Source organism: Brienomyrus brachyistius, chromosome 5 (assembly GCF_023856365.1).
Source record: "Brienomyrus brachyistius isolate T26 chromosome 5, BBRACH_0.4, whole genome shotgun sequence".
Classification (NCBI taxonomy): Eukaryota; Metazoa; Chordata; class Actinopteri; order Osteoglossiformes; family Mormyridae; genus Brienomyrus; species Brienomyrus brachyistius.
The window spans coordinates 11,850,696-11,877,496 of NC_064537.1; the positions used below are offsets into that span (position 1 = coordinate 11,850,696).

At 39.7% G+C, this 26,801-nt stretch overlaps 2 protein-coding genes across 2 annotated transcripts; both read right to left on the minus strand.

The window, feature by feature from the left end:
- Positions 1-1,362: 1,362 nt before the first annotated feature.
- On the minus strand, positions 1,363-18,919 carry LOC125742334 (sterile alpha motif domain-containing protein 9-like). Its single transcript, XM_049014243.1, has 2 exons — positions 17,269-18,919; positions 1,363-1,590 (listed from the first exon to the last, which is right to left on the minus strand). The coding sequence occupies exon 1, from the start codon at positions 18,917-18,919 to the stop codon at positions 17,276-17,278; it is 1,644 nt and encodes a 547-aa protein (XP_048870200.1). The 3' UTR covers positions 1,363-1,590; positions 17,269-17,275.
- Positions 1,590-12,521, minus strand: LOC125742333 (sterile alpha motif domain-containing protein 9-like). The gene is made up of 3 exons (XM_049014242.1): positions 12,404-12,521; positions 12,224-12,316; positions 1,590-4,638 (listed from the first exon to the last, which is right to left on the minus strand). Exons 1-3 carry the CDS (start codon positions 12,519-12,521, stop codon positions 1,598-1,600), a joined length of 3,252 nt encoding a protein of 1,083 aa, XP_048870199.1. The 3' UTR covers positions 1,590-1,597.
- Positions 18,920-26,801: the final 7,882 nt, after the last annotated feature.

Genomic DNA, 26,801 nt, shown 5'->3' on the forward strand with positions numbered 1-26,801 from the left:
ACAAACTCTTCAAATGGCAGAGCCTCTCCTTGGGAGGCGAGCTCGTCCTGAAGTTCCTGATTCAAACCCCTGCAGAAGATGGTCATTAGGGCGTCGCCGGGCCACTGGAGTCCAGCGGCGATGGAACGGAACTCCAACGAGTATTCCACCGAGCAACTCCCCTGACGACAGTCCAGGAGTCGATCCCCTGGTCTGCGCCCGACCACAGGATGATCAAAGGCCTCCAATAGTGCCTGGTGGAAGTCCCAAGTGGAGTCGATGAGCGGGCTCTGATTAGCCCACCGCGCCGTCGCCAAATCTTGTGCTTGGCCGGTCAGGAGGGAGATCACAAAATGCACCTCGGCAGCTTGGGTGCGGAACATCTCTGGGTGCTCCTCCACGTATATTCCGCACTGCACAAGGAAGCCCCGGCATGTGTCGGGATTACCATCGTAACGTTCTGGCAGTGCAATAGGGGCTGAAGCGGATGGCTGAGGTGGAGAAGCGGGCAGAGGAATCTGAGCCGCTTGAGCAGCCAGGAGTTGTTCAATGGCTGTTAAACGGCTCTCCAGTGCAGCGCTGCACGCTGGATCCAGCATGTATCGGCAAAGTATTCTGTGATGCTGGCCGACAAAGGAGAGCAAGGATCCAGGTATGCGAGCAACAGCGCGGTTTAATGAGGGCACTGGAGCGAAAGCACAAACAGGGAGTAGCAATGAGAATAGTCCGTAGTCGAAAGCGTAGGTCTGAAGCCAGGAGATCCGTCCAGCAGGCAGACACGGGACACGAGCACACAGGGGAGCGGGAACAGGACTTGCCGGTCTCAGCGGGGAAAGCCGGTCAGGTTCGGGAGCGGTTCTGGGAAAAGGACGGGTAAGAGGCAAGGTGAACACACAGGGTAGACAGACCTGGTACGGGAAAGAGGGCAGACGAAGCACATAAGAACGCTCGGTAATTCACAATAACATTGGCTCAATAATGTCTCTTGGTCTGTCTGTGCCTTTTGACTGTTTGTCAATTAGCTGCGTTGCGGTGCACCTGGTGGACTCCGCCTGCATGGGTGTGACACATATACAGATATCATTCATAGAATGGCATTCCGACGCCGTTCGAAAATTCTGTCATATGGAGCAATAGTATTGGAGTATTTATAGTTTTTTTCAAAGACGCTAAAGATCTAGCGGTGTCTTCATGCTGTACCCTGTTTGTGTGAGCGCTTGTCCGAAACACGCCCCAGTGAAAATGCATCCCTTTGAAATACTGCCCAAAACAATTAACTTTAAACGTAAGCGTACAGATAAGAAAAATTTATTAATTCAAGAATGGTTGTGCTTTTCGTGTTTTTAGTTATATTGGGAGGTGCCTTTTCCATGTTAAAATCATGCTAGGATTAGAGTTTTCCCCATAGAAATGAATGTGGAGTCCCTACAAATATATAATTACAAACCTGTGTGTGTGTATGTGCAAAACAATATTTATATATTTACAGCTATTCAGTGAAGTGTCATACGGACATTACGTAATTATTACAAATTTAATTGGCTTGTGGCTTGTACATTTCACTGATGAAACACGGCATTAATACAATTGCACTACACAATTGGCTCTAACCTGGTCCCTATGTCTCATTGGCATCACAGACAATGATGCCACAAGCAACAGGCCCTTGAAATGTAAATCCCACATAAAATTCAACATTCTCGTTACCATCAGGTACTGAATCAGAGTTCAGGGCACGTATCTTGATCTCCTTCCCTTTACAGCCTTTGATATAGACATTTCCATGTTCCGTCCAGCCTTGAACACGTTTCAGCATGTGCACAATCTCTGGCGTTTTCCAGATATATCCATCAAACCACTTAATTCTTCTTTGTGACACTGTGTATGTTTTGAAGGCCTGTATCATACTTTTGTGGACAATCTTACTCAGGCCACTTCCTTTGCCAAGGTAGAAATGCGTGAAAACTCTCAGCTCTTTGTGAGGCACATTTTTCTGTTTAATTTTGAAGCTTCGTTTCAAAACATCCAAAGCAGACATAAGGATTTCATATTTGTTATCTCTCTCCTGATTGGTGTCGCCATCCTCTGGCCAGAAAAGCAATGTGAGTAAGAACAGGGCATTGGGGTGACATCTGTCTCTGTCCCGAGGGAACTGATGGCTGCATGCTTGAAGCTCCTTGAGTTTAGAAGAAGTGGATGCACTTGAAGCACACCCTAAGGCTATCTGAGATGCTATGTAGTTGGCCAGTTCCATTTGATCAAGTTTCTTCAGCCCACCGTATACAGTAACGATGGATTCTAGTTGGTCATGTTTCTTTTCAGACAAAAGAGAAAAGATGCTGGTAATATTATCACCTCCAAGAGAGCAAAGTTTCATGCGTGTTGATAATTGATTTTGTTCTTTGGAGGGCAACTCTACATCTTTGAAAAAATTCCCATACCAGGCAGTTTTTCTTGCAAGCCATTTTACTGGATTCCTTATTTTCAGTTCAGTGCTGTATTGTTCATCATCATCCGAATTGACGTCCATCTGGAAGTAGCTCAGATCTTCTGAAATCCTTGTGAGGGCATCATGCATATTCTTGTGAATGAATTTCAGTTTACTGTGAAAACACTCCCACGGCTTTTTCACCCTTTCTGGAATGTGACCTGTCACTAAGTACTGCATGCACTCAGAGCGGCCCTTTTCTCCACGTGGAAACACTTTCAAGACTAGATCCAAAAGATCACGCTCTACTTGAACTTCTGAGAAGTAGCCAGAATTATTCATAGAGTCCTGTTCCAAATTGGCTGCTCCCTCGCAAGTTCTGAAGCATTCAATTGCTTCTAGCGCTGTTGCAATTGTGTCCACAGTGCTTTCAGGACTGATGTTACCTTCAAGATTTCTATATTTGTCATTGAACCATCTTTTAAATACTTGGCCCTTTGTATCCAAGATATAGGAGTTGTGTGGCATCTTTTTCTGGGCTATATCTGCCCAGTCCTTAGCTTCTGGAAACTCCTCATATGTGTAACACAACTGTGCAAGCTGCTGAGCAAAGAAGGGATCTTCATTAAACCGCGTGTAGGCCGCTTTCAGGATCTCGAAAGCCTTTTCCGGATTTTCCTTCTCCAAAATGTGTTCAATGAGGGGAGAAAATGAAGTGTCAGATTTGTCTCCTTTAATGATCTTATTGCGTCTCATGCAGAGGTCACGCAGGAATCTGTGGTAATGCTCTTTTCCAAAACTGTTCTGAAAAAGCACATCATCTTTCAGTAGTTTCATGGCTACGTCACTCTGCTGCTGGTCTTTGACCAAAAGTTGGCGAAGAACTTCTTCAGCAATCAAGGGATGAAGGATGCGTATGCTTTGAATATGAGTCTTCTCATCTCTCAGATGGATGAAGAGAACTTTGGCCTGCTTGTTTAATGATGATTCAAACAAGTGCCTTCTGCATCTATCTGTATGGTTTTTTCTGGTCTGCTTGTTGGCAGTGGGTTCAATATTTGTCTGCATGCTTAGTAGTAGCAGAGCTTCACAATGGGACTGAGAGAGATAGGAGTTTTGCACATAAGTATTGAGTAATGCCACATAATGAATGAGGTGAGTGACAACATCTCCATGCTTAATGCCAACAAGTAAATCTTTCACAAATTTGATGATGTAGTCTTTGTTAAATTCCTCACTCATCAAAACAAAGGTTATGATGTAATTGGCTGAATATTGCTTTTCAACTTCAGTCTTTTTTCGTGCAAACTCTCTCTTCTCTTCTGCTGACAGTTTATGAGTCACAGAAAAATTCTGTAATGGCGACTCCTTGCTCATTTTTTCTGGTTCATGCGATTGTCTGCAGCTTAGTAAAATAAAACACAGTGTCCCTGGCTTGATCTTATGAGTTCTCACAGCCGAGTCAAGCTCTCTCCTTAGATCTTCGAGGTATTCTGTGTCAAAATCTTCAACCAGCAAAAGAACTGGAAGACATTTCTGTGCGTCGACTTCCTCATACTCTCGCAATTTCACAGCGTGCTCAGCCACTTTTGAAGCAGAGAATGAGTGTCTTGCCACTGCACATCTGAAGTTTTTCCTGTTATTCCAGAGCACTTGCCGTGCAACAGTGCTTCCACCACTACCTGGTTGGTGGTATATTCTAAGATCCTGAATGGCTGTCTGTTCGATACTACACTTGGGAAGGTCACTGATACGTTTGGAAATTTCTTTATATGTATCTCTCTGGATGAATTCCCCAACATGTTTCTTTTCTGACAGCCAAAAATTGATCCAACTCACTTTACCCCCGCGATAAAAATTCTCTTCAATGACTTTGATTTCATCCTCAGAATCAGTTATGGTATCATCACACTGGTCAATGCTCAGAATTTCTATAGAAGACATTCTTTCTTCTTCAATCTTTTCAAGTTGGCAAACACCTTTACTGAAGACAGAAAGGTGCTTGGCGACCCTTGTTCTGGAGGGCTGAAGCTGCTGAATTGTAGCATCGACATGGCTCATTTTCATCCCTGAAATACTCTTAGACTGCACAGTCTCAGCAGTGCAAGACCACTGAGCATAACCTTCCCATTTGCTGTAATTGTCTTCAGACTCTGAAATGCAAATGATATCATCATGACCTTGCATTTCAGCAAAGAACTCATGGAAAGTGTGAACGATCGGTAGCTCAACTGGAGAGGTAAGAAAGAAAATCACAGAGAAAGTACCATTTGGTAAGATTTGTTTACAGATCAGACACACTGCCTCCTTTAGAAATGTCTTTCTATTTGTAATCCATGCAATTTCATCACAGGGAGTCTCATTTCCACGGAAATCATTTCGTCCATTGCAAAAAATCCAGCTGACCTGTTCAAACAAACGCAATTCACCTTCAAAGTCTTTAATGCTCATTTCATCTGGTATTTTGTAGTTTTGTAAGAAATGTAAATTTGCTGCATGGTGCTCAATGTATTTTTTGCATAATCCAGATGCTTTGGAGTCGGGGTCAAAGTCAAACACACAGAAAATTTTCAGATCCAGTAAAAAGTCAATGCATTTCAAATGTTCTTCCTGAAATCTGTTTGTAACAACAATGTGCCACTTTTCCTTTTCGATTTTCCCTTTTCCATCAGTGATCAACATCGCCAGTTTTCTTCCAAGGTCAACACTCACATCTGGAACAATGTGGTCCTTTTCAGCTTCTTTTCTAAGCTCATCTCGGTGTCTTAGACTAGAGTAAAACTCTTCCTGATTGCTGATTGGTTCTGTTTTGGAACCATTTCTACGGTACATCGTTTTCTTTTCATATTCCACCTTATTTGAATCCCTGAAATTCGGCAGATGGACAGAGAACAGTTTGCTGGACACGATAATGATTTTTGGTTCAATATCAATTTCTACCACATAATATTTTTCTGTGCTGTCAATGTCTGAAACTTCAATAAACTCCGGTGGGCGAATACACTGTGCTGCGCGCTCACTGTCAGATTTAAAGCACTTATTCATGTAGTCTAATGCATCAACATACACATCTTTGTCTTTAATAGGAATACCTATTATCTCACCATGAACATAACCAGAGTCGCTCACACTGTCCATCACACCGAAGTGTATTGTGCCATTTGTTCGCATGTTCATACATCCACAGGCGAATTTGAAAGTTTCTTTGGCAAGTTTGGCTTCAACCTCTGATTGTCCAAGTCAGCAGCAATTTCAAATGACTTGTATTCATGACAAGGAGAAATCATATCAACAACGCCCGATTCAGGCTTTAACACATTGTGCTTTGCATATGTGAAGTTAACCCCCTCTTTGCAAAAAGGCCGAGGTTTGCAGTCTCTTTTCGCAGACAACCCTCTCTGAGAAGCTTTTTTTATTTTGGTTTTTGATTTTACTTTGCTTCCATTCCCACTTAAAACACACTGCTCTTGCTGGTTTGATTGATTTTCACTTTTCCCTGCAGTGGCATCTTGAGGCTTAGTAGCTGGAGAAGAATTGGTGAGCTCATCCCTTTTGGTCATCAGAAGATGGATAGGTCCAGATTTCATTCCAATCTTGTTTGTCAGATATTTTTCAGTTGCTTGTAAGAGGACCACCCCATTGACTTCTTCCTCTTGAAATTTCTGAATATACTTCTCATCAATTTTTATGGACCTCAACCAGGTGCTCACATCGGATTCTGTCCAGCTTTCAATTGGTCGTTTTTCACTTTCCTCAGCTTCACCAAGAAAAAAAATATATAAAACATTATATTATACTACCAGAAAATAGGTATATAATTACATCTCCATCAATCTTCCAAACCTATGTGTAGGTACAGGGTCATGGTGTATACACATACATATGTAATTTTGAGGGATCAAACCAATCAATTGTCATATTAAAATTCACTTATTTATATTAAAATATCAAAATATCCATGAAATCATCCATCCATCCATTCTCTGTAACCACTTACCCTATTACATGAGATCAATAGAAGGTAAAATAAAACAGCAGTAGAATAAATCTGCTAAATTAGGAGGAAATTAGCTAATTCAACATGAATTTCAACATCATCCATCCATCCATTTTCTATACCCGCCTGTCTCATGTAGGGTCAGGGGTCTGGAGCCACAAGCTATCAGCATAAGGCAGGAAATAACCCAGGATGGGGCGGCAACCCATTGCAGAATTTTAACACCATAATTTTATAATTTAAAATTATGTTAAAAAAAGGCAACTCTCTCTACAAAACTAGGGAAACTTGCCCATTATGGACTTTTTTTTGCCTGAAGACCAGGGACACGCAGACTGACGCAGGGTAGAGTGTGATACTTAATGCAGAGATTTACCTGCAAAATAAGTAGAGATTAACAAAATGTCAGTTAACATATCAGTATCGCCCGATATCTATTGAAAAAATTAAGATACTGTTATTGGTCCAATATGTTAATATTGACTGAAATTTAAACTTTATTAATATTCAAAGTAAGCAGCACCAGAGCTAAAGACATAACTACTATAATGATGGAGCTCAAGACAACAAGATGACATGGAAACATGAGTTACCTATAGCGTACAAAATAATGTGTAACCAGGTAAAATACTACTTATGAGATATACCTATGCTTATGCTAATGTGTCACTATTATTGCGCAGTCGTTGTTGCCCTTTGGATCCTGTTTAGTCCTTCAACACTGTCCGCTGCGGTACCCACTGGAGCGGTGAGTGAGTCCCACAGCTACGTGCCTCAGAGGTGCCCAAACCCAGTCAGCACTGAGTTCTCAGAGGCACGTCAGCTGAAGTGGAAACCGCCGACAGGCAGACAATCTGAAAACCTCAGTGCGTGCAGGTCGAGGTGTACCATGTGGTCAGTGTGTAACTTCCTTAGCTCTACATGACAACTGTTTTCATTTATCGTTTTCTTATTGACACATCTTTTATTTTACTGATGCACCTTATTCCAGTTTAATTTTGGGGTGTTTTAGACAATATGGCATTTATGAGGGAATTACAGGACCAGGCAACTATGCCGAGAACAGACATAGTTCCTCACTTTGTTGTTCAGTATAACAGGAACTTTGCCAATCACTGTTGTCCACAAGAGCCTGCTTTACCACAAGCTCCAGTAATTATCGTCACGTAATCCTACCCTGCCCTCATCTAAATTGACTGGTTCAAGCCAGTTCTGCTTTGTTTCTTTTAGTTTATACAAATCCTACAAAATGAGATCAGACAGAAATATTTGGCTGTTTTACATGTTTTGCTGGTGATAGATCAGGTCTTGCATAGAAGACTTAGAATAGATTATACAGGCATTTTCAAATTTGTGTCAATTTGCCTCTGTTTGTATTAATGTACAATAATAAGGAAAACAAATAGCTGAAACAATCCATTTTATTGATCTGATAAAATAAAAATATGAGTGAACCGTGGTGAATCGAACCCTCTTGGCTCTTTCCTCGTATAGAGTTACAGGAAAGCTACCCGTAAAAGAAACAAATTTGTAGCTTATCTTTGTACTGACTGTCAATAGGATGTAATTTATCAAAGCACAAGTTGTTAATACAAACACTACTGCTATAAATAAGTAATGTTAAAGTTACCGTCGATTCACACAATTTTGCATTTTATGGCACCAAAATAGTATGCGATTTCCATCTCTCTTTCCCACAAATATATTATGACTTCACCAACTTATCTGGATGACCAATAATTTCAAACATCTTGGTCTTTGCCTCATTTTTTATTTTGTCCCTGTAACAAACACTCTTTACTGATATCGGTGAAACTTGCCAATGTGCCCGAGCCTCCAGGTTCACCTTGCTTTATATTAATAAGAAAATAATAACACGACCTCCACCTCAGTCGCTGAACACTTTTCTTTTTATTAATACTTCCCCCCTCCTCTCTCTTTTTTTTTAAGCCAAGGGCAAAGTACTATTCCGCTCTACGGTAGCTCTAAAGGGACATATATATATACCCCACACACTACAACCATCACAACTCACAAGAACCACCAACACAAAACAAAACAAAGTTTAGTACACCAGTGAAACGTAAAATTAATGTGTTCAGGGTAAAATAAACACGTATTCAATAGATTAGATAATGGATATGTTAATGGGAACTCCAACTATTACAATAGGGCAACCAATATAACGCACTACAGACTGAAACATTTGCACTTGAAGAGTAAAAGTATCCGCCTATGTATATCTCAGTACTGAAAGACCTTTTAACACGTACATTTATTCCGTGTTGACACGACATAAAAAGTCATGTCTATATGGGTTTTTCAACCGCGTAGTTTTATTAACGTTAAAGTTACCGTCGATTCACACAATTTTGCATTTTATGGCGCCTGTCATGCCCTGCTCGTCCGCTCCTCGTGTGTGCCACGCCCCCTGATTACCCACGTGTATTTCCCTGATTGTCTCCAGCTTTGTCTAGTTACTTTGATTAGTCCTGTGTATTTAAGTCCTGGTCTCCCCGGTTTCCCTTGTCCGTCATTGATGTTTGTGAGTGTCAATGCCTGTGTCCCGTCCTGCTCCGGTTTCCCCAAATAAACCCCCGTTTTCCCCGTATCCCGCTTGCCTGCCTGCTCCTTACCCGCACGATCGCCGCTCGCTGCCGTACCGATCGTGACAGCGCCAAAATAGTATGTGATTTCCGTCTCTCTTTCCCACAAATATATTATGACTTCACCAACTCATCTGGATGACCAATAATTTCAAACATCTTGGTCTTTGCCCCATTTTTTATTTTGTCCCTGTAACAAACACTCTTTACTGATATCGGTGAAACATGCCAGGGTGACTGAACCTGCAGGTTCACCTTGCTTTATATTGATATGAAAATAATAACACGATCTCCACCTCAGTCGCTGAACACTTTTCTTTTTATTAATACTTCCCCCCTCCTCTCTCTTTTTTTTAAGCCAAGGGCAAAGTATTATTCCGCTCTACGGTAGGTCTAAAGGGACATATATATATATACCCCACACACTACAACCATCACAACTCACAAGAACCACCAACACAAAATAAAACACAGTTTAGTACACCAGTGAAACGTAAAATTAATGTGTTCAGGGTAAAATAAACACGTATTCAATAGATTAGATAATGGATATGTTAATGGGAACTCCAACTATTACAATAGGGCAACCAATATAACGCACTACAGACTGAAACATTTGCACTTGAAGAGTAAAAGTATCCGCCTATGTATATCTCAGTACTGAAAGACCTTTTAACACGTACATTTATTCCGTGTTGACACGACATAAAAAGTCATGTCTATATAGGTTTTTCAACCGCGTAGTTTTATGCCGCCTGGCGACGCGGCCCGTAGACATAAGTAAGGAGAAATTCATTGGAGAATAAGACATAAATGCATTTATCAAGATTTACGCGCCCTCCCATAGAGAATGTCGCTTCGACGCTCCCGCTGCTCAATGTGTGAAGGCACGGTAACGCAGGAGTCAAAAAGATAAAAGCTTTAAAGATTGAAATAGACAAAAACATTTAATCAAGCTTACCTGAAAAATTCACGCATCTAGCTGAAACTGGTGTGGAACAGAACCTCCTCGACTCCTGTAAGAATAAATCAAATACTTCACAATTATGATTAAAAAAAAAATCAGAAACAAAACGAGGTATTGCTAAAATATATTGCACTATGCTTTCAATCATGTTAACATGCCCAGGCGAGTTTGGCAGCCAGTTGAAATTGGAATTGATTTTTTTTTTTCCTTACTTAGGAATTCCTTTTCTTTCTATCGAACTTTCCCCTGCTTCTCTAGTATTCTGCCTTAATGACGTTGTAATGTACTACAACACACCCGTGTACAACGCCTTCGGTAAACTGTGATAGAAGTGATAAAAATGAATTGAATAGATATATTTACATGCTATTGTAGTTATTAGTCTACTTTTTTTGTAACAGACTGTATGGGGCAATTGAAGACACAAATAAGGGCATAAATTTGCACAACTATACAAAATCAAAGGTTGTCTGACAGCGTTCAATTCCAGTATGCAAAACATGAGTGAAATGTAGAAGTAATGTCTATCGTCTTAACGTATTCAATGTTACAGTGCATTAAACAGGCCATTTTTATTATTGGCTTACTAATCTCCACTTTTCCACATAATATTACTCATTGTGTTGCCTAATTGTAACTTTATGTTAGTAAAACATTTTTATAGTGCACTTACCGTCACATTGAAAGTTTGCATTCATTTTCTTTTTTCACTCGTTTCTTCATCAGAATCTACATAGTACCTTAAGAAAATAAATGATACAGGTATGTGAAGTCGGTAAGATATTTAGGCTTAACCATTTCCTTCAAAAACATCATTCCCTAAAAACGTATACATTAGATGTGAAGCCGTGTCGGATTACCACACCCCTTAGCTCGGCGGAGACGCTATGTTAGGTTTCGATTACTGCTCAGTACATTGTCATGACAACGTGAAACACAATGATCAATAAGTCATGCGAATAAGTATCATTCTTTTTGCAAATCAAACCCTGTAAGATGTCGCTGTAGATTTGTCAGCATATTAATGTAAAATCCTACAGTACAATACCACATCACAATAAAGTGCCTTAGTTTTCACTGCCTTCTGAGTAATTTTGATTAAGCGGGAATTTGCCGCGTTCCATTTTAACTCGTAACTCGGAGTTTCTATTCCGAAACTCAAAAGGTAGAGGAATCTACACAACCCCTGCCTCAGAACTCAAGATGGCCGCGCCCTTTATTAATAGATGTTAAATATATAGTTTTATACCGTTTATTAGCAGTTACGTATTATTTGTGGCTCATTGAATAGGTGGTAAACCCAGTGCTGTACAACAGAGTTGCCAGCTTTGGTCAGCTGGCTGGCGTGAGATTTTCAATTCCAGACAAGTCTGCACACGCATTTATATGAATGTATAAGTTTTATTAGGCTACCTGGTAAATAGTCTGTAGGGTTTGTGAACTATGTCAACACCTTTGATATAGCAAATTGTAGGTTTATAATGGAATAACATAGGTTTACTGTAAGACTGTACGAATATGATCCAGTCTTTTGTCAGCAGAAAGTCCAAAAGCCAGTGTCTGTCACGGTCTGGGGTTTTTTCTGTTGGACTACTGTAGGCTCTACGCGATCACCAAGTTTAACCCCTGTGTTAGAGCCAAAGTACAGAAAAAATATCCTTTTAATATTTTTTGTTGATATTTCAAAATCGAATGTTATTTTTGGGCTTACATACCAATAGCCATTGTTAGGGTTAAAAGTACGGAAATGTACGTAGCGTTATTGTCGCTGCGTTTCTATTGGTCAATGTGTGAATCCAGGGCTGTGCATGTGAGAACGGTAAAAAAAGGAAAAGGGGGAAAAGTGGACATATGCGCAGCTTGGCAGTATATAGTTTTTGGACCGTGAATCCTAATCCATTATTATTTCGTTCATTGTTGATTATTAATTAGTAAAACTGAAGCTTATTCACAACTGGATGTAATCCCGTTGATGACAACCTTTTTGAAAATAAAAGAGTTCGACGGTTACAAGGATTTCGAGTGAGTAAGTTCGGTTGTTAACGAAGTGGACGTGGATACGAGTCAAAAAGTTGTCTGGTCTGCTCATATGAGGAAGTGGGTGAATTTATTCGATTAAAACCCTGAAAATTTTCCACTACACCCTGTCCCCTGCCACATATTGAAGAAATCTTGGACACCGTAGACAGCTAGAGGGGGTTCAGATTGCTGGACCTCCGTAGCAGCTGCTTGCAGGTGGAACTGACTCCCAAGGCCTGGGAGAAGACGGGCTTCACCCTGGGGTGCGGCCTGTAGCAGTTCTGGGTTGTCCCCTTTGGTCTCTGCTATGCCCGCCTGACCTTCGAGAAGTCGATGCAGCGGGTTCTTGAGGGCATCCCGGAAAGCTGCTGCGTGTACTTGGGCGATCTACTGGTCCACGCCCACACCTTTGATGATACAGCAGTCAACCTGCACCTGTTGTTCAGGCCCATCCAGTGGGTGAATCTCCAGCTGAACCTGGTGAAGTGCAGCGTCCTGCAAAGGGCAGTCAAGTTCCTGGGTCATGTGGTCAGTAAGAAAAGCACTGAGACAGACCCAGAGAAGATGAATTTATTATTATTATTATTATTGTATATTTACAATTTTTGTATTTTTTCCCAATTTCGCCTCTGCCATGGTGAGAATTTGCACACAATTTTTTCCACATACCTGATGTCTATGAAGTGTCGAGTGATATGATGTGACAGTATTATTGGAAGTAAAAAAAAAACTTTACTAAGCAGTAGTGGTGTTTAGAGGTGCCAACAAAGGGGGACATTTGCAAGGGGCACATGGAGAAATCTGGCTAATTTCCTGCCCACTAGTTGCGGTACAGAAAAGCTTGACAGGTTCAGGCCACATACTGTCTTTCAGGTCAATATAGCACTTTGGGACAGCCCCAGTCCCCTCCCCCAACTCCCCCTCCATCTCAGCTTTCATTTAATAATATGAGGAAGGAAAAGTATAATGCACTTTTGTTCCATGTAATGAAATGTAGCCTGTTGGACTGGACTGACATGCAAATAATCACGAGATTATGAGAGATTGTTTGCACAGACCACTTATTGGACAGCTTCATACTCTGTAAAAACCTCTAAGTTACCCAAAACAATTAAGTCACCTCTAAAGCAAACAATTCCAGCAATGAATTAGTGAAGGCCACCAAAATGTCTTAAGAATATCAAGTATGTTTCATTTATTGTGCCAAAGCAATCAAGAAAAACTGTAACTGTTTTGGGTGAGATATGGCCTTTTGCAGCTAACATATAGTGTTGTGCTATATGCATGCTGTTTTGAAAAATGCTCTTGGTTTGGAGCATGTTAAGTATGTTTTATTAAATAGGCCGAAGTGATCGAGAAAAAACTGTATTCATGCCAAAGACACCAGTTTCAGCATCGCATTACAGTGACAACAAGACCATGAGACACATTCGTCTGACATGTATTTTTACATATTAAGTTGTTCCTCCAGATTTGTAAATTTAAAATTAGCAGTTTCGGTTATTTGCGAGTTGGCCACGAACAATGAAATGGGAATATTTTTGGACTATGCGTAAGTCAAAAATATATAATCAATACTGAAACTAATTTGGATCACAAAAAATCACATATTAGTATCAGTGTTATTTGAAATTTGTTAGTGTACGTGCATATGAGGTCTTTAATATCAAAAATTATTTTTGGTAACAAAAACAAAAGAGCCTACACATCTTGGCTTGGGTTTGCCATGCGACTGTGTCTTGGCAACACGCCTCACTCACACGTGTGTTAGCTGTCTCTGTGACAGTGGAATCTCACGTTTCTCACAGTAACTTCTAAAGTTGTCAGTGTCATTCATTTTGCATTTTTAATAATGGGCCAAAGTATTATTTGCAAATTTTCCACATTCGTTGGAATCTTCCACCCATAACCGTCACCAATGTGAAGGGGTGACTGTATATCCATCCATACATTTTCTCTGCCCACTTATCCTATATATAAACATAAAACATAAAATCCCTACTGCAGCTCAGTGGGGAGCACGATGACCTCACACCTTCATGCTTTTGACTATGGTTGTGTGGGTGATATTTGCACACCTTCCCGGTATTTACATGTTCCTTTCCATGTCCAGAAACGTAGCTGAATTAGAGACTACATTTTCCATAGTGCTGGGGAGTTGCAGTGTCCTGCTGCACTGCTTCTGACAGGATCACAGTAAGCTTGCAGTCCAGCAAAGATGGCACAAAGGAAAATTGATTGGTAATATATTTGCCTGTACAAAATATAACCAAAAACTCTTTGCAGAATTGCCTCTATGTGAATACATGGTGATTTCTGACTCTAGTGAGTGTATATAGTATATAACAATCTATTATATTAATTTTAAATGCACTGAAGATGTATAATGATGAGCTACCAGCTGGTGTAGTCAACTACGGAGACCTTTTCTAGCAATTGTCAGGGCATCAGCTTTCCAAGACGCAGCTACTGGTCCTCAGCGCACAACATGGCAGCAGTGTGCGATACTACGGTTTGTTAGTATCTGATGCGCACCAGATACTGTCATTTTTTTTTTTATCACCTATGTCTCTTTAGTGGCTCCGTAATAAATGGACCTTTCAGCAGATAAGAAAAATATGCATGTTTATCGATAACAAAGTTTTGCTTCAATGGGCCGTGAATCACGATTAGACATGTGTCCACTACAGTGGACTTCATGCATGTATGAAGTCCACTTTGTCTAACATTGACATCCACGTGGTGTCAAGGTTCATAAAAATGATCCTGAAGTCGCGACAATTCATCAGAATGACTTGATTTTAAAAACATGATTTCGTTAGCGTTTAAGTAGACAAAATAAGTCCATGTGACCATGTACTGGTAACGGTATTTTAGTGTTTTTAGAATTATAAAAGCATTGTGAATGGTATCAGCTCAGCGACCTCCATAGATTCTCATTGGTTTTAATATAATATAAACTTATATTCATTTTTTGAAGGGGACGGGGTCTGATGAAGTGAATGTGTTATTGTGTTAATTAATATTACTACTATTATGATTAGTATGTAGTTTTCACTCCCTTTTGGGAGGTTAGCGTCCTGTGCCACACTCCAGTCCAGTCGGTGGCGGTAATGCTCCATTAAAGCTGCTAACCAACTGCCATAAAAATCGAAGAAGAACTGGAAAGACGCGTTCATGGTGATCTACAGCCATGTGCAAAGATGCTAGAACGTCACCGCTTCCTATTTAAAAGGTCGCGGGAAATTAGCGCTCGTGTGAAGCTGGAAGATTCATATACGTCGCGGTTAACATGATTGCTACGCACAGGTTTAAGCGTGGTGTTGATATTGCTGCGATTTCGGGTTGTAGGAACATAAATTATTTAAATACGAGATTTGCCTTACTTTTTAATTTTATTTATTTAGGTGTTTTATCTCCGGGTGACTGGCTAAATATTTTGCCATAACATATTGTGATGCTGGCCGACAAAGGAGAGCAAGGATCCAGGTATGCGAGCAACAGCGCGGTTTAATGAGGGCACTGGAGCGAAAGCACAAACGGAGTAGCAATGAGAAGTTGGTAGTCGAAAGCGTAGGTCTGAAGCTAGGAGATCCGTCCAACAGGCATACATGGGACACGAGCGGGGAGCGGGAACAGGACTTGCTGGTCTCAGCGGGGAAAGCTGGTCAGGTTCGGGAGCGGTTCTGGGAAAAGGACGGGTAAGAGGCAAGGTGAACACACAGGGTAGACAGACCTGGTACGGGAAAGAGGGCAGACGAAGCACATGGTGGACTCCGCCTGCATGGGCGTGACACATATACAGATATTATCATTCATAGAATGGCATTCCAATGCCATTCGAAAATTCGGTCATATGGAGCAATAGTATTGGAGTATTTATAGTTTTTTTCAAAGACGCTAAATATCTAGCGCTGCCTTCATGCTGTACCCTGTTTGTGTGAGCGCTTGTCCGCAACACGCCCCAGTGAAAATGCATCCCTTTGAAACACTGCCCAAAACAATTAACTTTAAACGTAAGCGTACAGATAAGAAACATTTATTAGTTCAAGAACGGTTGTGCTTTTCGTGTTTTTCGTTATATTGGGAGGTGCCTTGTCCATTTCCATGTTAAAAATTTTAAAATAATACACAAAAATGACAAATTGCTTTTATATGCCTGAGACCTTTTTTAAGAAAAGGTGTTATAAAGTTGTATGACCGCTTTTATTGAATAAATAAATGATAAATACGTATTATTCTCAGGTAATGAGTACTTACATCAAATCCACGTATTTGACTCTTTTCTTATATAGTGCTTATACAATCATTTGTGAGTGTTCTGGGGTCTCTGGTAAATTACATTTATGTGTGGATAATAACTTTAATAATACGGCTGAATCTTGGAACTTTCATATGAAGTTTCAGCATTGTGATAGTTTTATTTTTAATTTGGAGCACACAGACAGCAGAAAGAACAAGGTTTAAAATATCAGTCAGAGTGCATTGACATTTACTTATTTATGAAAGCTTTTGTACAAAGTCACATACAAATAGCACATTACAAACATACTTCTGTCAAGGAGTTGGTTGGGCATAAGTGTGGCTTTTCTGATCTTCCAATGGATGCCCATTTACAAATGTAATTAAAATTGAAGTATACACACGTATACAAATATATTTTAAAAAAAAGAACCTATTAACCTGTTAAAATCAAAGTGCATCACTAAGAGCATTCAGAGAACATAGATTGGTTTAGGCTACTAGAGGTGTTCCGGGAAGAAATGGGTCTTGATAGGTCACAGTACCACCAAAGCTAGTGCAATACAATATCTACAGTAATTCAAGTCATGTCAGATCAATTTCATTTATAGAGCATATTTAACCCCTGACCAGCTCTAATCTTAACTTTAAATAAACAAACAAAATACGAGACTTGTGGCATTTTTACTTTTTGATTACATTGACAGATCTTTGTAGGAAACTGAAATATGGTCCCCACAATGTAATATAAACTTAATCTACACACACACACTCCAGTTTGTCAACTGCTGTTGTTTTAAGGTCATCATGCTAGGATTAGAGTTTTCCCCATAGAAATGAATGTGGAGTCCCCACAAATATATAACTACAAACCTGTGTGTGTGTATGTGCAAAACAATATTTAAATATTTACAGCTATTCAGTGAAGTGTCATACGGACATTACGTAATTATTACAAATTTAATTGGCTTGTACATTTCACTGATGAAACACGGCATTAATACAATTGCACTACACAATTGGCTCTAACCTGGTCCCTATGTCTCACCGGCATCACAGACAGTGATGCCACAAGCAACAGGTCCTTGAAATGTAAATCCCACATAAAATTCAACATTCTCGTTACCATCAGGTACTGAATCAGAGTTCAGGGCACGTATCTTGATCTCCTTCCCTTTACAGCCTTTGATATAGACATTTCCATGTTCCGTCCAGCCTTGAACACGTTTCAGCATGTGCACAATCTCTGGCGTTTTCCAGATATATCCATCAAACCACTTAATTCTTTTTTGTGACACTGTGAATGTTTTGAAGGCCTGTATCATACTTTTGTGGACAATCTTACTCAGGCCACTTCCTTTGCCAAGGTAGAAATGCGTGAAAACTCTCAGCTCTTTGTGAGGCACATTTTTCTGTTTAATTTTGAAGCTTCGTTTCAAAACATCCAAAGCAGACATAAGGATTTCATATTTGTTATCTCTCTCCTGATTGGTGTCGCCATCCTCTGGCCAGAAAAGCAATGTGAGTAAGAACAGGGCATTGGGGTGACATCTGTCTCTGTCCCGAGGGAACTGATGGCTGCATGCTTGAAGCTCCTTGAGTTTAGAAGTGGATGCACTTGAAACACACCCTAAGGCTATCTGAGATGCTATGTAGTTGGCCAGTTCCATTTGATCAAGTTTCTTCAGCCCACCGTATACAGTAACGATGGATTCTAGTTGGTCCTGTTTCTTTTCAGACAAAAGAGAAAAGATGCTGGTAATATTATCACCTCCAAGAGAGCAAAGTTTCATGCGTGTTGATAATTGATTTTGTTCTTTGGAGGGCAACTCTACATCTTTGAAAAAATTCCCATACCAGGCAGTTTGTCTTGCAAGCCATTTTACTGGATTCCTTATTTTCAGTTCAGTGCTGTATTGTTCATCATCATCCAAACTGACGTCCATCTGGAAATAGCTCAGATCTTCTGAAATCCTTGTGAGGGCATCATGCATATTCTTGTGAATGAATTTCAGTTTACTGTGAAAACACTCCCACGGCTTTTTCACCCTTTCTGGAATGTGACCTGTCACTAAGTACTGCATGCACTCAGAGCGGCCCTTTTCTCCACGTGGAAACACTTTCAAGACTAGATCCAAAAGATCACGCTCTACTTGAACTTCTGAGAAGTAGCCTGAATTATTCATAGAGTCCTGTTCCAAATTGGCTGCTCCCTCGCAAGTTCTGAAGCATTCAATTGCTTCTAGCGCTGTTGCAATTGTGTCCACAGTGCTTTCAGGACTGATGTTACCTTCAAGATTTTTATATTTGTCATTGAACCATCTTTTAAATACTTGGCCCTTTGTATCCAAGATATAGGAGTTGTGTGGCATCTTTTTCTCGGCTGTATCTGCCCAGACCTTAGCTTCTGGAAACTTCTCATATGTGTAACACAACCGTGCAAGCTGCTGAGCAAAGAAGGGATCTTCATTAAACCGCGTGTAGGCCGCTTTCAGGATCTCGAAAGCCTTTTCCGGATTTTCCTTCTCCAAAATGTGTTCAATGAGGGGAGAAAATGAAGTGTCAGATTTGTCTCCTTTAATGATCTTATTGCGTCTCATGCAGAGGTCACGCAGGAATCTGTGGTAATGCTCTTTTCCAAAACTGTTCTGAAAAAGCACATCATCTTTCAGTAGTTTCATGGCTATGTCACTCTGCTGCTGGTCTTTGCCCAAAAGTTGGCGAAGGACTTCTTTAGCAATCAAGGGATGAAGGATGCGTATGCTTTGAATATGAGTCTTCTCATCTCTCAGATGGATGAAGAGAACTTTGGCCTGCTTGTTTAATGATGATTCAAACAAGTGCCTTCTGCATCTATCTGTATGTTTTTTTCTGGTCTGCTTGTTGGCAGTGGGTTCAATATTTGTCTGCATGCTTAGTAGTAGCAGAGCTTCACAATGGGACTGAGAGAGATAGGAGTTTTGCACATAAGTATTGAGTAATGCCACATAATGAATAAGGTGAGTGACAACATCTCCATGCTTAATGCCAACAAGTAAATCTTTCACAAATTTGATGATGTAGTCTTTGTTAAATTCCTCACTCATCAAAACAAAGGTTATGATGTAATTGGCTGAATATTGCTTTTCAACTTCAGTCTTTTTTCGTGCAAACTCTCTCTTCTCTTCTGCTGACAGTTTATGAGTCACGGAAAAATTCTGTAATGGCGACTCCTTGCTCATTTTTTCTGGTTCATGTGATTGTCTGCAGCTTAGTAAAAGAAAACACAGTGTCCCTGGCTTGATCTTCTGAGTTCTCACAGCCGATTCAAGCTCTCTCCTTAGATCTTCAAGGTATTCTGTGTCGAAATCTTCAACCAGCAAAAGAACTGGAAGACATTTCTGTGCGTCGACTTCCTCATACTCTCGCAATTTCACAGCATGCTCAGCCACTTTTGAAGCAGAGAATGAGTGTCTTGCCACTGCACATCTGAAGTTTTTCCTGTTATTCCACAGCACTTGCCGTGCAACAGTGCTTCCACCACTACCTGGTTGGTGGTATATTCTAAGATCATAAACAGCTGGTTGTTCCATATTCCACTTGGGAAGGTCACTGATACGTTTGGAAATTTCTTTATATGTATCTCTCTGGATGAATTCCCCAACATGTTTCTTTTCTGACAGCCAAAAATTGATCCAACTCACTTTGCCCCCGCGATAAAAATTCTCCTCAATGACTTTGATTTCATCCTCAGAATCAGTTATGGTATCATCACACTGGTCAATGCTCAGAATTTCTATAGAAGACATTCTTTCTTCTTCAATCTTTTCAAGTTGGCAAACACCTTTACTGAAGACAGAAAGGTGCTTGGCGACCCTTGTTTTGGAGGGCTGAAGCTGCTGAATTGTAGCATTGACATGGCTCATTTTCATCCCTGAAATACTCTTAGACTGCACAGTCTCAGCAGTGCAAGACCACTGAGCATAACCTTCCCATTTGCTGTAATTGTCTTCAGACTCTGAAATGCAAATGATATCATCATGACCTTGCATTTCAGCAATGAACTCATGGAAAGTGTGAACGATCGGTAGCTCAACTGGAGAGGTAAGAAAGAAAATCACAGAGAAAGTGCCATTTGGTAAGATTTGTTTACAGATCAGACACACTGCCTCCTTTAGAAATGTCTTTCTATTTGTAATCCATGCAATTTCATCACAGGGAGTCTCATTTCCACGGAAATCATTTCGTCCATTGCAAAAAATCCAGCTGACCTGTTCAAACAAACGCAATTCACCTTCAAAGTCTTTAATGCTCATTTCATCTGGTATTTTGTAGTTTTGTAAGAAATGTAAATTTGCTGCATGGTGCTCAATGTATTTTTTGCATAATCCAGATGCTTTGGAGTCGGGGTCAAAGTCAAACACACAGAAAATTTTCAGATCCAGTAAAAAGTCAATGCATTTCAAATGTTCTTCCTGAAATCTGTTTGCAACAACAATGTGCCACTTTTCCTTTTCGATTTTCCCTTTTCCATCAGTGATCAACATCGCCAGTTTTCTTCCAAGGTCAACACTCACATCTGGAACAATGTGGTCCTTTTCAGCTTCTTTTCTAAGCTCATCTCGGTGTCTTAGACTGGAGTAAAACTCTTCCTGATTGCTGATTGGTTCAGTTTTGGAACCATTTCTACGGTACATCGTTTTCTTTTCATATTCCACCTTATTTGAATCCTCCCTGAAATTCGGCAGATGGACAGAGAACAGTTTGCTGGACACGATAATGATTTTTGGTTCAATATCAATTTCTACCACATAATATTTTTCTGTGCTGTCAATGTCTGAAACTTCAATAAACTCCGGTGGGCGAATACACTGTGCTGCGAGCTCACTGTCAGATTTAAAGCACTTATTCATGTAGTCTAATGCATCAACATACACATCTTTGTCTTTAATAGGAATACCTATTATCTCACCATGAACATAACCAGAGTCGCTCACACTGTCCATCACACCGAAGTGTATTGTGCCATTTGTTCGCATGTTCATACATCCACAGGCGAATTTGAAAGTTTCTTTGGCAAGTTTGGCTTGTAACCTCTGATTGTCCAAGTCAGCAGCAATTTCAAATGACTTGTATTCATGACAAGGAGAAATCATATCAACAACGCCCGATTCAGGCTTTAACACATTGTGCTTTGCATATGTGAAGTTAACCCCCTCTTTGCCAAAAGGCCGAGGTTTGCAGTCTCTTTTCGCAGACAACCCTCTCTGAGAAGCTTTTTTTATTTTGGTTTTTGATTTTACTTTGCTTCCATTCCCACTTAAAACACACTGCTCTTGCTGGTTTGATTGATTTTCACTTTTCCCTGCAGTGGCATCTTGAGGCTTAGTAGCTGGAGAAGAATTGGTGAGCTCATCCCTTTTGGTCATCAGAAGATGGATAGGTCCAGATTTCATTCCAATCTTGTTTTTCAGATATTTTTCAGTTGCTTGTAAGAGGACCACCCCATTGACTTCTTTCTCTTGAAATTTCTGAATATACTTCTCATCAATTTTTATGGACCTCAACCAGGTGCTCACATCGGATTCTGTCCAGCTTTCAATTGGTCGTTTTTCACTTTCCTCAGCTTCACCAAGAAAAAAATATATAAAACATTATATTATACCACCAGAAAATAGGTATATAATTACATCTCCATCAATCTTCCAAACCTATGTGTAGGTACAGGGTCATGGTGTATACACATACATATGTAATTTTGAGGGATCAAACCAATCAATTGTCATATTAAAATTCACTTATTTATATTAAAATATCAAAATATCCATGAAATCATCCATCCATCCATTCTCTGTAACCGCTTACCCTATTACATGAGATCAATAGAAGGTAAAATAAAACAGCAGTAGAATAAATCTGCTAAATTAGGAGGAAATTAGCTAATTCAACATGAATTTCAACATCATCCATCCATCCATTTTCTATACCCGCCTGTCTCATGTAGGGTCAGGGGTCTGGAGCCACAAGCTATCAGCATAAGGCAGGAAATAACCCAGGATGGGGCGGCAACCCATTACAGAATTTTAACACCATAATTTTACAATTTAAAATTATGTTAAAAAAAGGCAACTCTCTCTACAAAACTAGGGAAACTTACCCATTATGGACTTTTTTTTGCCTGAAGACCAGGGACACGCAGACTGACGCAGGGTAGAGTGTGATACTTAATGCAGAGATTTACCTGCAAAATAAGTAGAGATTAACAAAATGTCAGTTAACATATCAGTATCGCCCGATATCTATTGAAAAAATTAAGATACCGTTATTGGTCCAATATGTTAATATTGACTGAAATTTAAACTTTATTAATATTCAAAGTAAGCAGCACCAGAGCTAAAGACAAAACTACTATAATGATGGAGCTCAAGACAACAAGATGACATGGAAACATGAGTTACCTATAGCGTACAAAATAATGTGTAACCAGGTAAAATACTACTTATGAGATATACCTATGCTTATGCTAATGTGTCACTATTATTGCACAGTCGTTGTTGCCCTTTGGATCCTGTTTAGTCCTTCAACACTGTCCGCTGCGGTACCCACTGGAGCGGTGAGTGAGTCCCACAGCTACGTGCCTCAGAGGTGCCCAAACCCAGTCAGCACTGAGTTCTCAGAGGCATGTCAGCTGAAGTGGAAACCGCCGAAAGGCAGACAATCTGAAAACCTCAGTGCGCGCAGGTCGAGGTGTACCATGTGGTCAGTGTGTAACTTCCTTAGCTCTACATGACAACTGTTTTCATTTATCGTTTTCTTATTGACACATCTTTTATTTTACTGATGCACCTTATTCCAGTTTAATTTTGGGGTGTTTTAGACAATATGACATTTATGAGGGAATTACAGGACCAGGCAACTATGCCGAGAACAGACATAGTTCCTCAGACTTTGTTGTTCAGTATAACAGGAACTTGGCCAATCACTGCTGTCCACAAGAGCCTGCTTTACCACAAGCTCCAGTAATTATCGTCACGTAATCCTACCCTGCCCTCATCTAAAATGACTGGTTCAAGCCAGTTCTGCTTTGTTTCTTTTAGTTCATGCAAATCCTACAAAATGAGATCAGACAGAAATATTTGGCTGTTTTACATGTTTTGCTGGTGATAGATCAGGTCTTGCATAGAAGACTTAGAATGGATTATACAGGCATTTTCAAATTTGTGTCAATTTGCCTCTGTTTGTATTAATGTACAATAATAAGGAAAACAAATAGCTGAAACAATCCATTTTACTGATCTGATAAAATAAAAATATGAGTGAACCGTGGTGAATCGAACCCTCTTGGCTCTTTCCTCGTATAGAGTTACAGGAAAGCTACCCGTAAAAGAAACAAATTTGTAGCTTATCTTTGTACTGACTGTCAATAGGATGTAATTTATCAAAGCACAAGTAGTTAATACAAACACTACTGCTATAAATAAGTAATGTTAAAGTTACCGTTGATTCACACAATTTTGCATTTTATGGCGCCAAAATAGTATGCGATTTCCGTCTCTCTTTCCCACAAATATATTATGACTTCACCAACTCATCTGGATGACCAATAATTTCAAACATCTTGGTCTTTGCCTCATTTTTTATTTTGTCCCTGTAACAAACACTCTTTACTGATATCGGTGAAACATGCCAGGGTGACTGAACCTGCAGGTTCACCTTGCTTTATATTGATATGAAAATAATAACACGATCTCCACCTCAGTCGCTGAACACTTTTCTTTTTATTAATACTTCCCCCCTCCTCTCTCTTTTTTTAAGCCAAGGGCAAAGTACTATTCCGCTCTACGGTAGCTCTAAAGGGACATATATATATATACCCCACACACTACAACCATCACAACTCACAAGAACCACCAACACAAAACAAAACAAAGTTTAGTACACCAGTGAAACATAAAATTAATGTGTTCAGGGTAAAATAAACACGTATTCAATAGATTAGATAATGGATATGTTAATGGGAACTCCAACTATTACAATAGGGCAACCAATATAACGCACTACAGACTGAAATATTTGCACTTGAAGAGTAAAAGTATCCGCCTATGTATATCTCAGTACTGAAAGAACTTTTAACACGTACATTTATTCCGTGTTGACACGACATAAAAAGTCATGTCTATATGGGTTTTTCAACCGCGTAGTTTTATGCCGCCTGGGGACGCGGCCCGTAGACATAAGTAAGGAGAAATTTATTGGAGAACAAGACATAAATGCATTTATCAAGATTTACGCGCCCTCCCATAGAGAATGTCGCTTCGACGCTCCCGCTGCTCAATGTGTGAAGGCACGGTAATGCAGGAGTCAAAAAGATAAAAGGTTTAAAGATTGAAATAGACAAAAACATTTAATCAAGCTTACCTGATAAAATTCACGCATCTAGCTGAAACTGGTGTGGAACAGAACCTCCTCGACTCCTGTAAGAATAAATCAAATACTTCACAATTACAGTCGAACCTCGTTACTACGTACAAGACGGGATATCAAAAACATGTACGTTATAAGTATAGAACGTTGTGACCACTTAGTGCAAGATGGATGAAAGAACTCACGAAATATCCATGTAAATGATAAAACTTTAATAGAACAGACCCTTAAATTGACTACAAAACAAACGAACACATTATTACTTGTTAAATAATTCGACAAAGCTCATTTGGATCCTTGAAATTTTCCTTAAATTACTCACAATTACTTAGTGCCGGCCGGCGATTACAGGACCAGGCAACTATGCCAAGAACAGACATAGTTCCTCAGACTTTGTTGTTCAGTATAACAGGAACTTGGCCAATCACTGCTGTCCACAAGAGCCTGCTTTACCACAAGCTCCAGTAATTATCGTCACGTAATCCTACCCTGCCCTCATCTAAAATGACTGGTTCAAGCCAGTTCTGCTTTGTTTCTTTTAGTTCATACAAATCCTACAAAACGAGATCAGACAGAAATATTTGGCTGTTTTACATGTTTTGCTGGTGATAGATCAGGTCTTGCATAGAAGACTTAGAATAGATTATACAGGCATTTTCAAATTTGTGTCAATTTGCCTCTGTTTGTATTAATGTACAATAATAAGGAAAACAAATAGCTGAAACAATCCATTTTATTGATCTGATAAAATAAAAATATGAGTGAACCGTGGTGAATCGAACCCTCTTGGCTCTTTCCTCGTATAGAGTTACAGGAAAGCTACCCGTAAAAGAAACAAATTTGTAGCTTATCTTTGTACTGACTGTCAATAGGATGTAATTTATCAAAGCACAAGTAGTTAATACAAACACTACTGCTATAAATAAGTAATGTTAAAGTTACCGTTGATTCACACAATTTTGCACCAAAATTTTATGGCGCCAAAATAGTATGCGATTTCCATCTCTCTTTCCCACAAATATATTATGACTTCACCAACTCATCTGGATGACCAATAATTTCAAACATCTTGGTCTTTGCCTCATTTTTTATTTTGTCCCTGTAACAAACACTCTTTACTGATATCGGTGAAACATGCCAGGGTGACTGAACCTGCAGGTTCACCTAGCTTTATATTAATAAGAAAATAATAACACGATCTCCACCTCAGTCGCTGAACACTTTTCTTTTTATTAATACTTCCCCCCTCCTCCCTCTTTTTTTAAGCCAAGGGCAAAGTACTATTCCGCTCTACGGTAGCTCTAAAGGGACATATATATATATATATACCCCACACACTACAACCATCACAACTCACAAGAACCACCAACACAAAACAAAACAAAGTTTAGTACACCAGTGAAACGTAAAATTAATGTGTTCAGGGTAAAATAAACACGTATTCAATAGATTAGATAATGGATATGTTAATGGGAACTCCAACTATTATAATAGGGCAACCAATATAACGCACTACAAACTGAAACATTTGCACTTGAAGAGTAAAAGTATCCGCCTCTGTATATCTCAGTACTGAAAGACCTTTTAACACGTACATTTATTCCGTGTTGACACGACATAAAAAGTCATGTCTATATAGGTTTTTCAACCGCGTAGTTTTATGCCGCCTGGCGACGCGACCCGTAGACATAAGTAAGGAGAAATTCATTGGAGAAGTAGACATAAATGCATTTATCAAGATTTACGCGCCCTCCTATAGAGAATGTCACTTCGACGCTCCCGCTGCTCAATGTGTGAAGGCACGGTAATGCAGGAGTCAAAAAGATAAAAGCTTTAAAGATTGAAATAGACAAAAACATTTAATCAAGCTTACCTGATAAAATTCACACATCTAGCTGAAACTGGTGTGGAACAGAACCTCCTCGACTCCTGTAAGAATAAATCAAATACTTCACAATTACAGTCGAACCTCGTTACTACGTACAAGACGGGATATCAAAAACATGTACGTTATAAGTATAGAACGTTGTGACCACTTAGTGCAAGATGGATGAAAGAACTCACGAAATATCCATGTAAATGATAAAACTTTAATAGAACAGACCCTTAAATTGACTACAAAACAAACGAACACATTATTACTTGTTAAATAATTCGACA

Bases quoted from the DNA above. Each gene is read 5' to 3' on its own strand.
- LOC125742333 (XM_049014242.1), bottom strand. From the start codon at position 12,521: ATGACCCAGGAACTTGACTGCCCTTTGCAGGACGCTGCACTTCACCAG. The intron at 12,317-12,403 runs GTGTGGGCGTGG...GACTTCTCGAAG, and splicing joins TGACTGCTGTATCATCAAAG to GTCAGGCGGGCATAGCAGAG. The intron at 4,639-12,223 runs GTCAGTTCCACC...TTACCTCTCCAG, and splicing joins TCTTCTCCCAGGCCTTGGGA to TTGAGCTACCGATCGTTCAC.
- LOC125742334 (XM_049014243.1), bottom strand. From the start codon at position 18,919: ATGAAACTACTGAAAGATGATGTGCTTTTTCAGAACAGTTTTGGAAAA.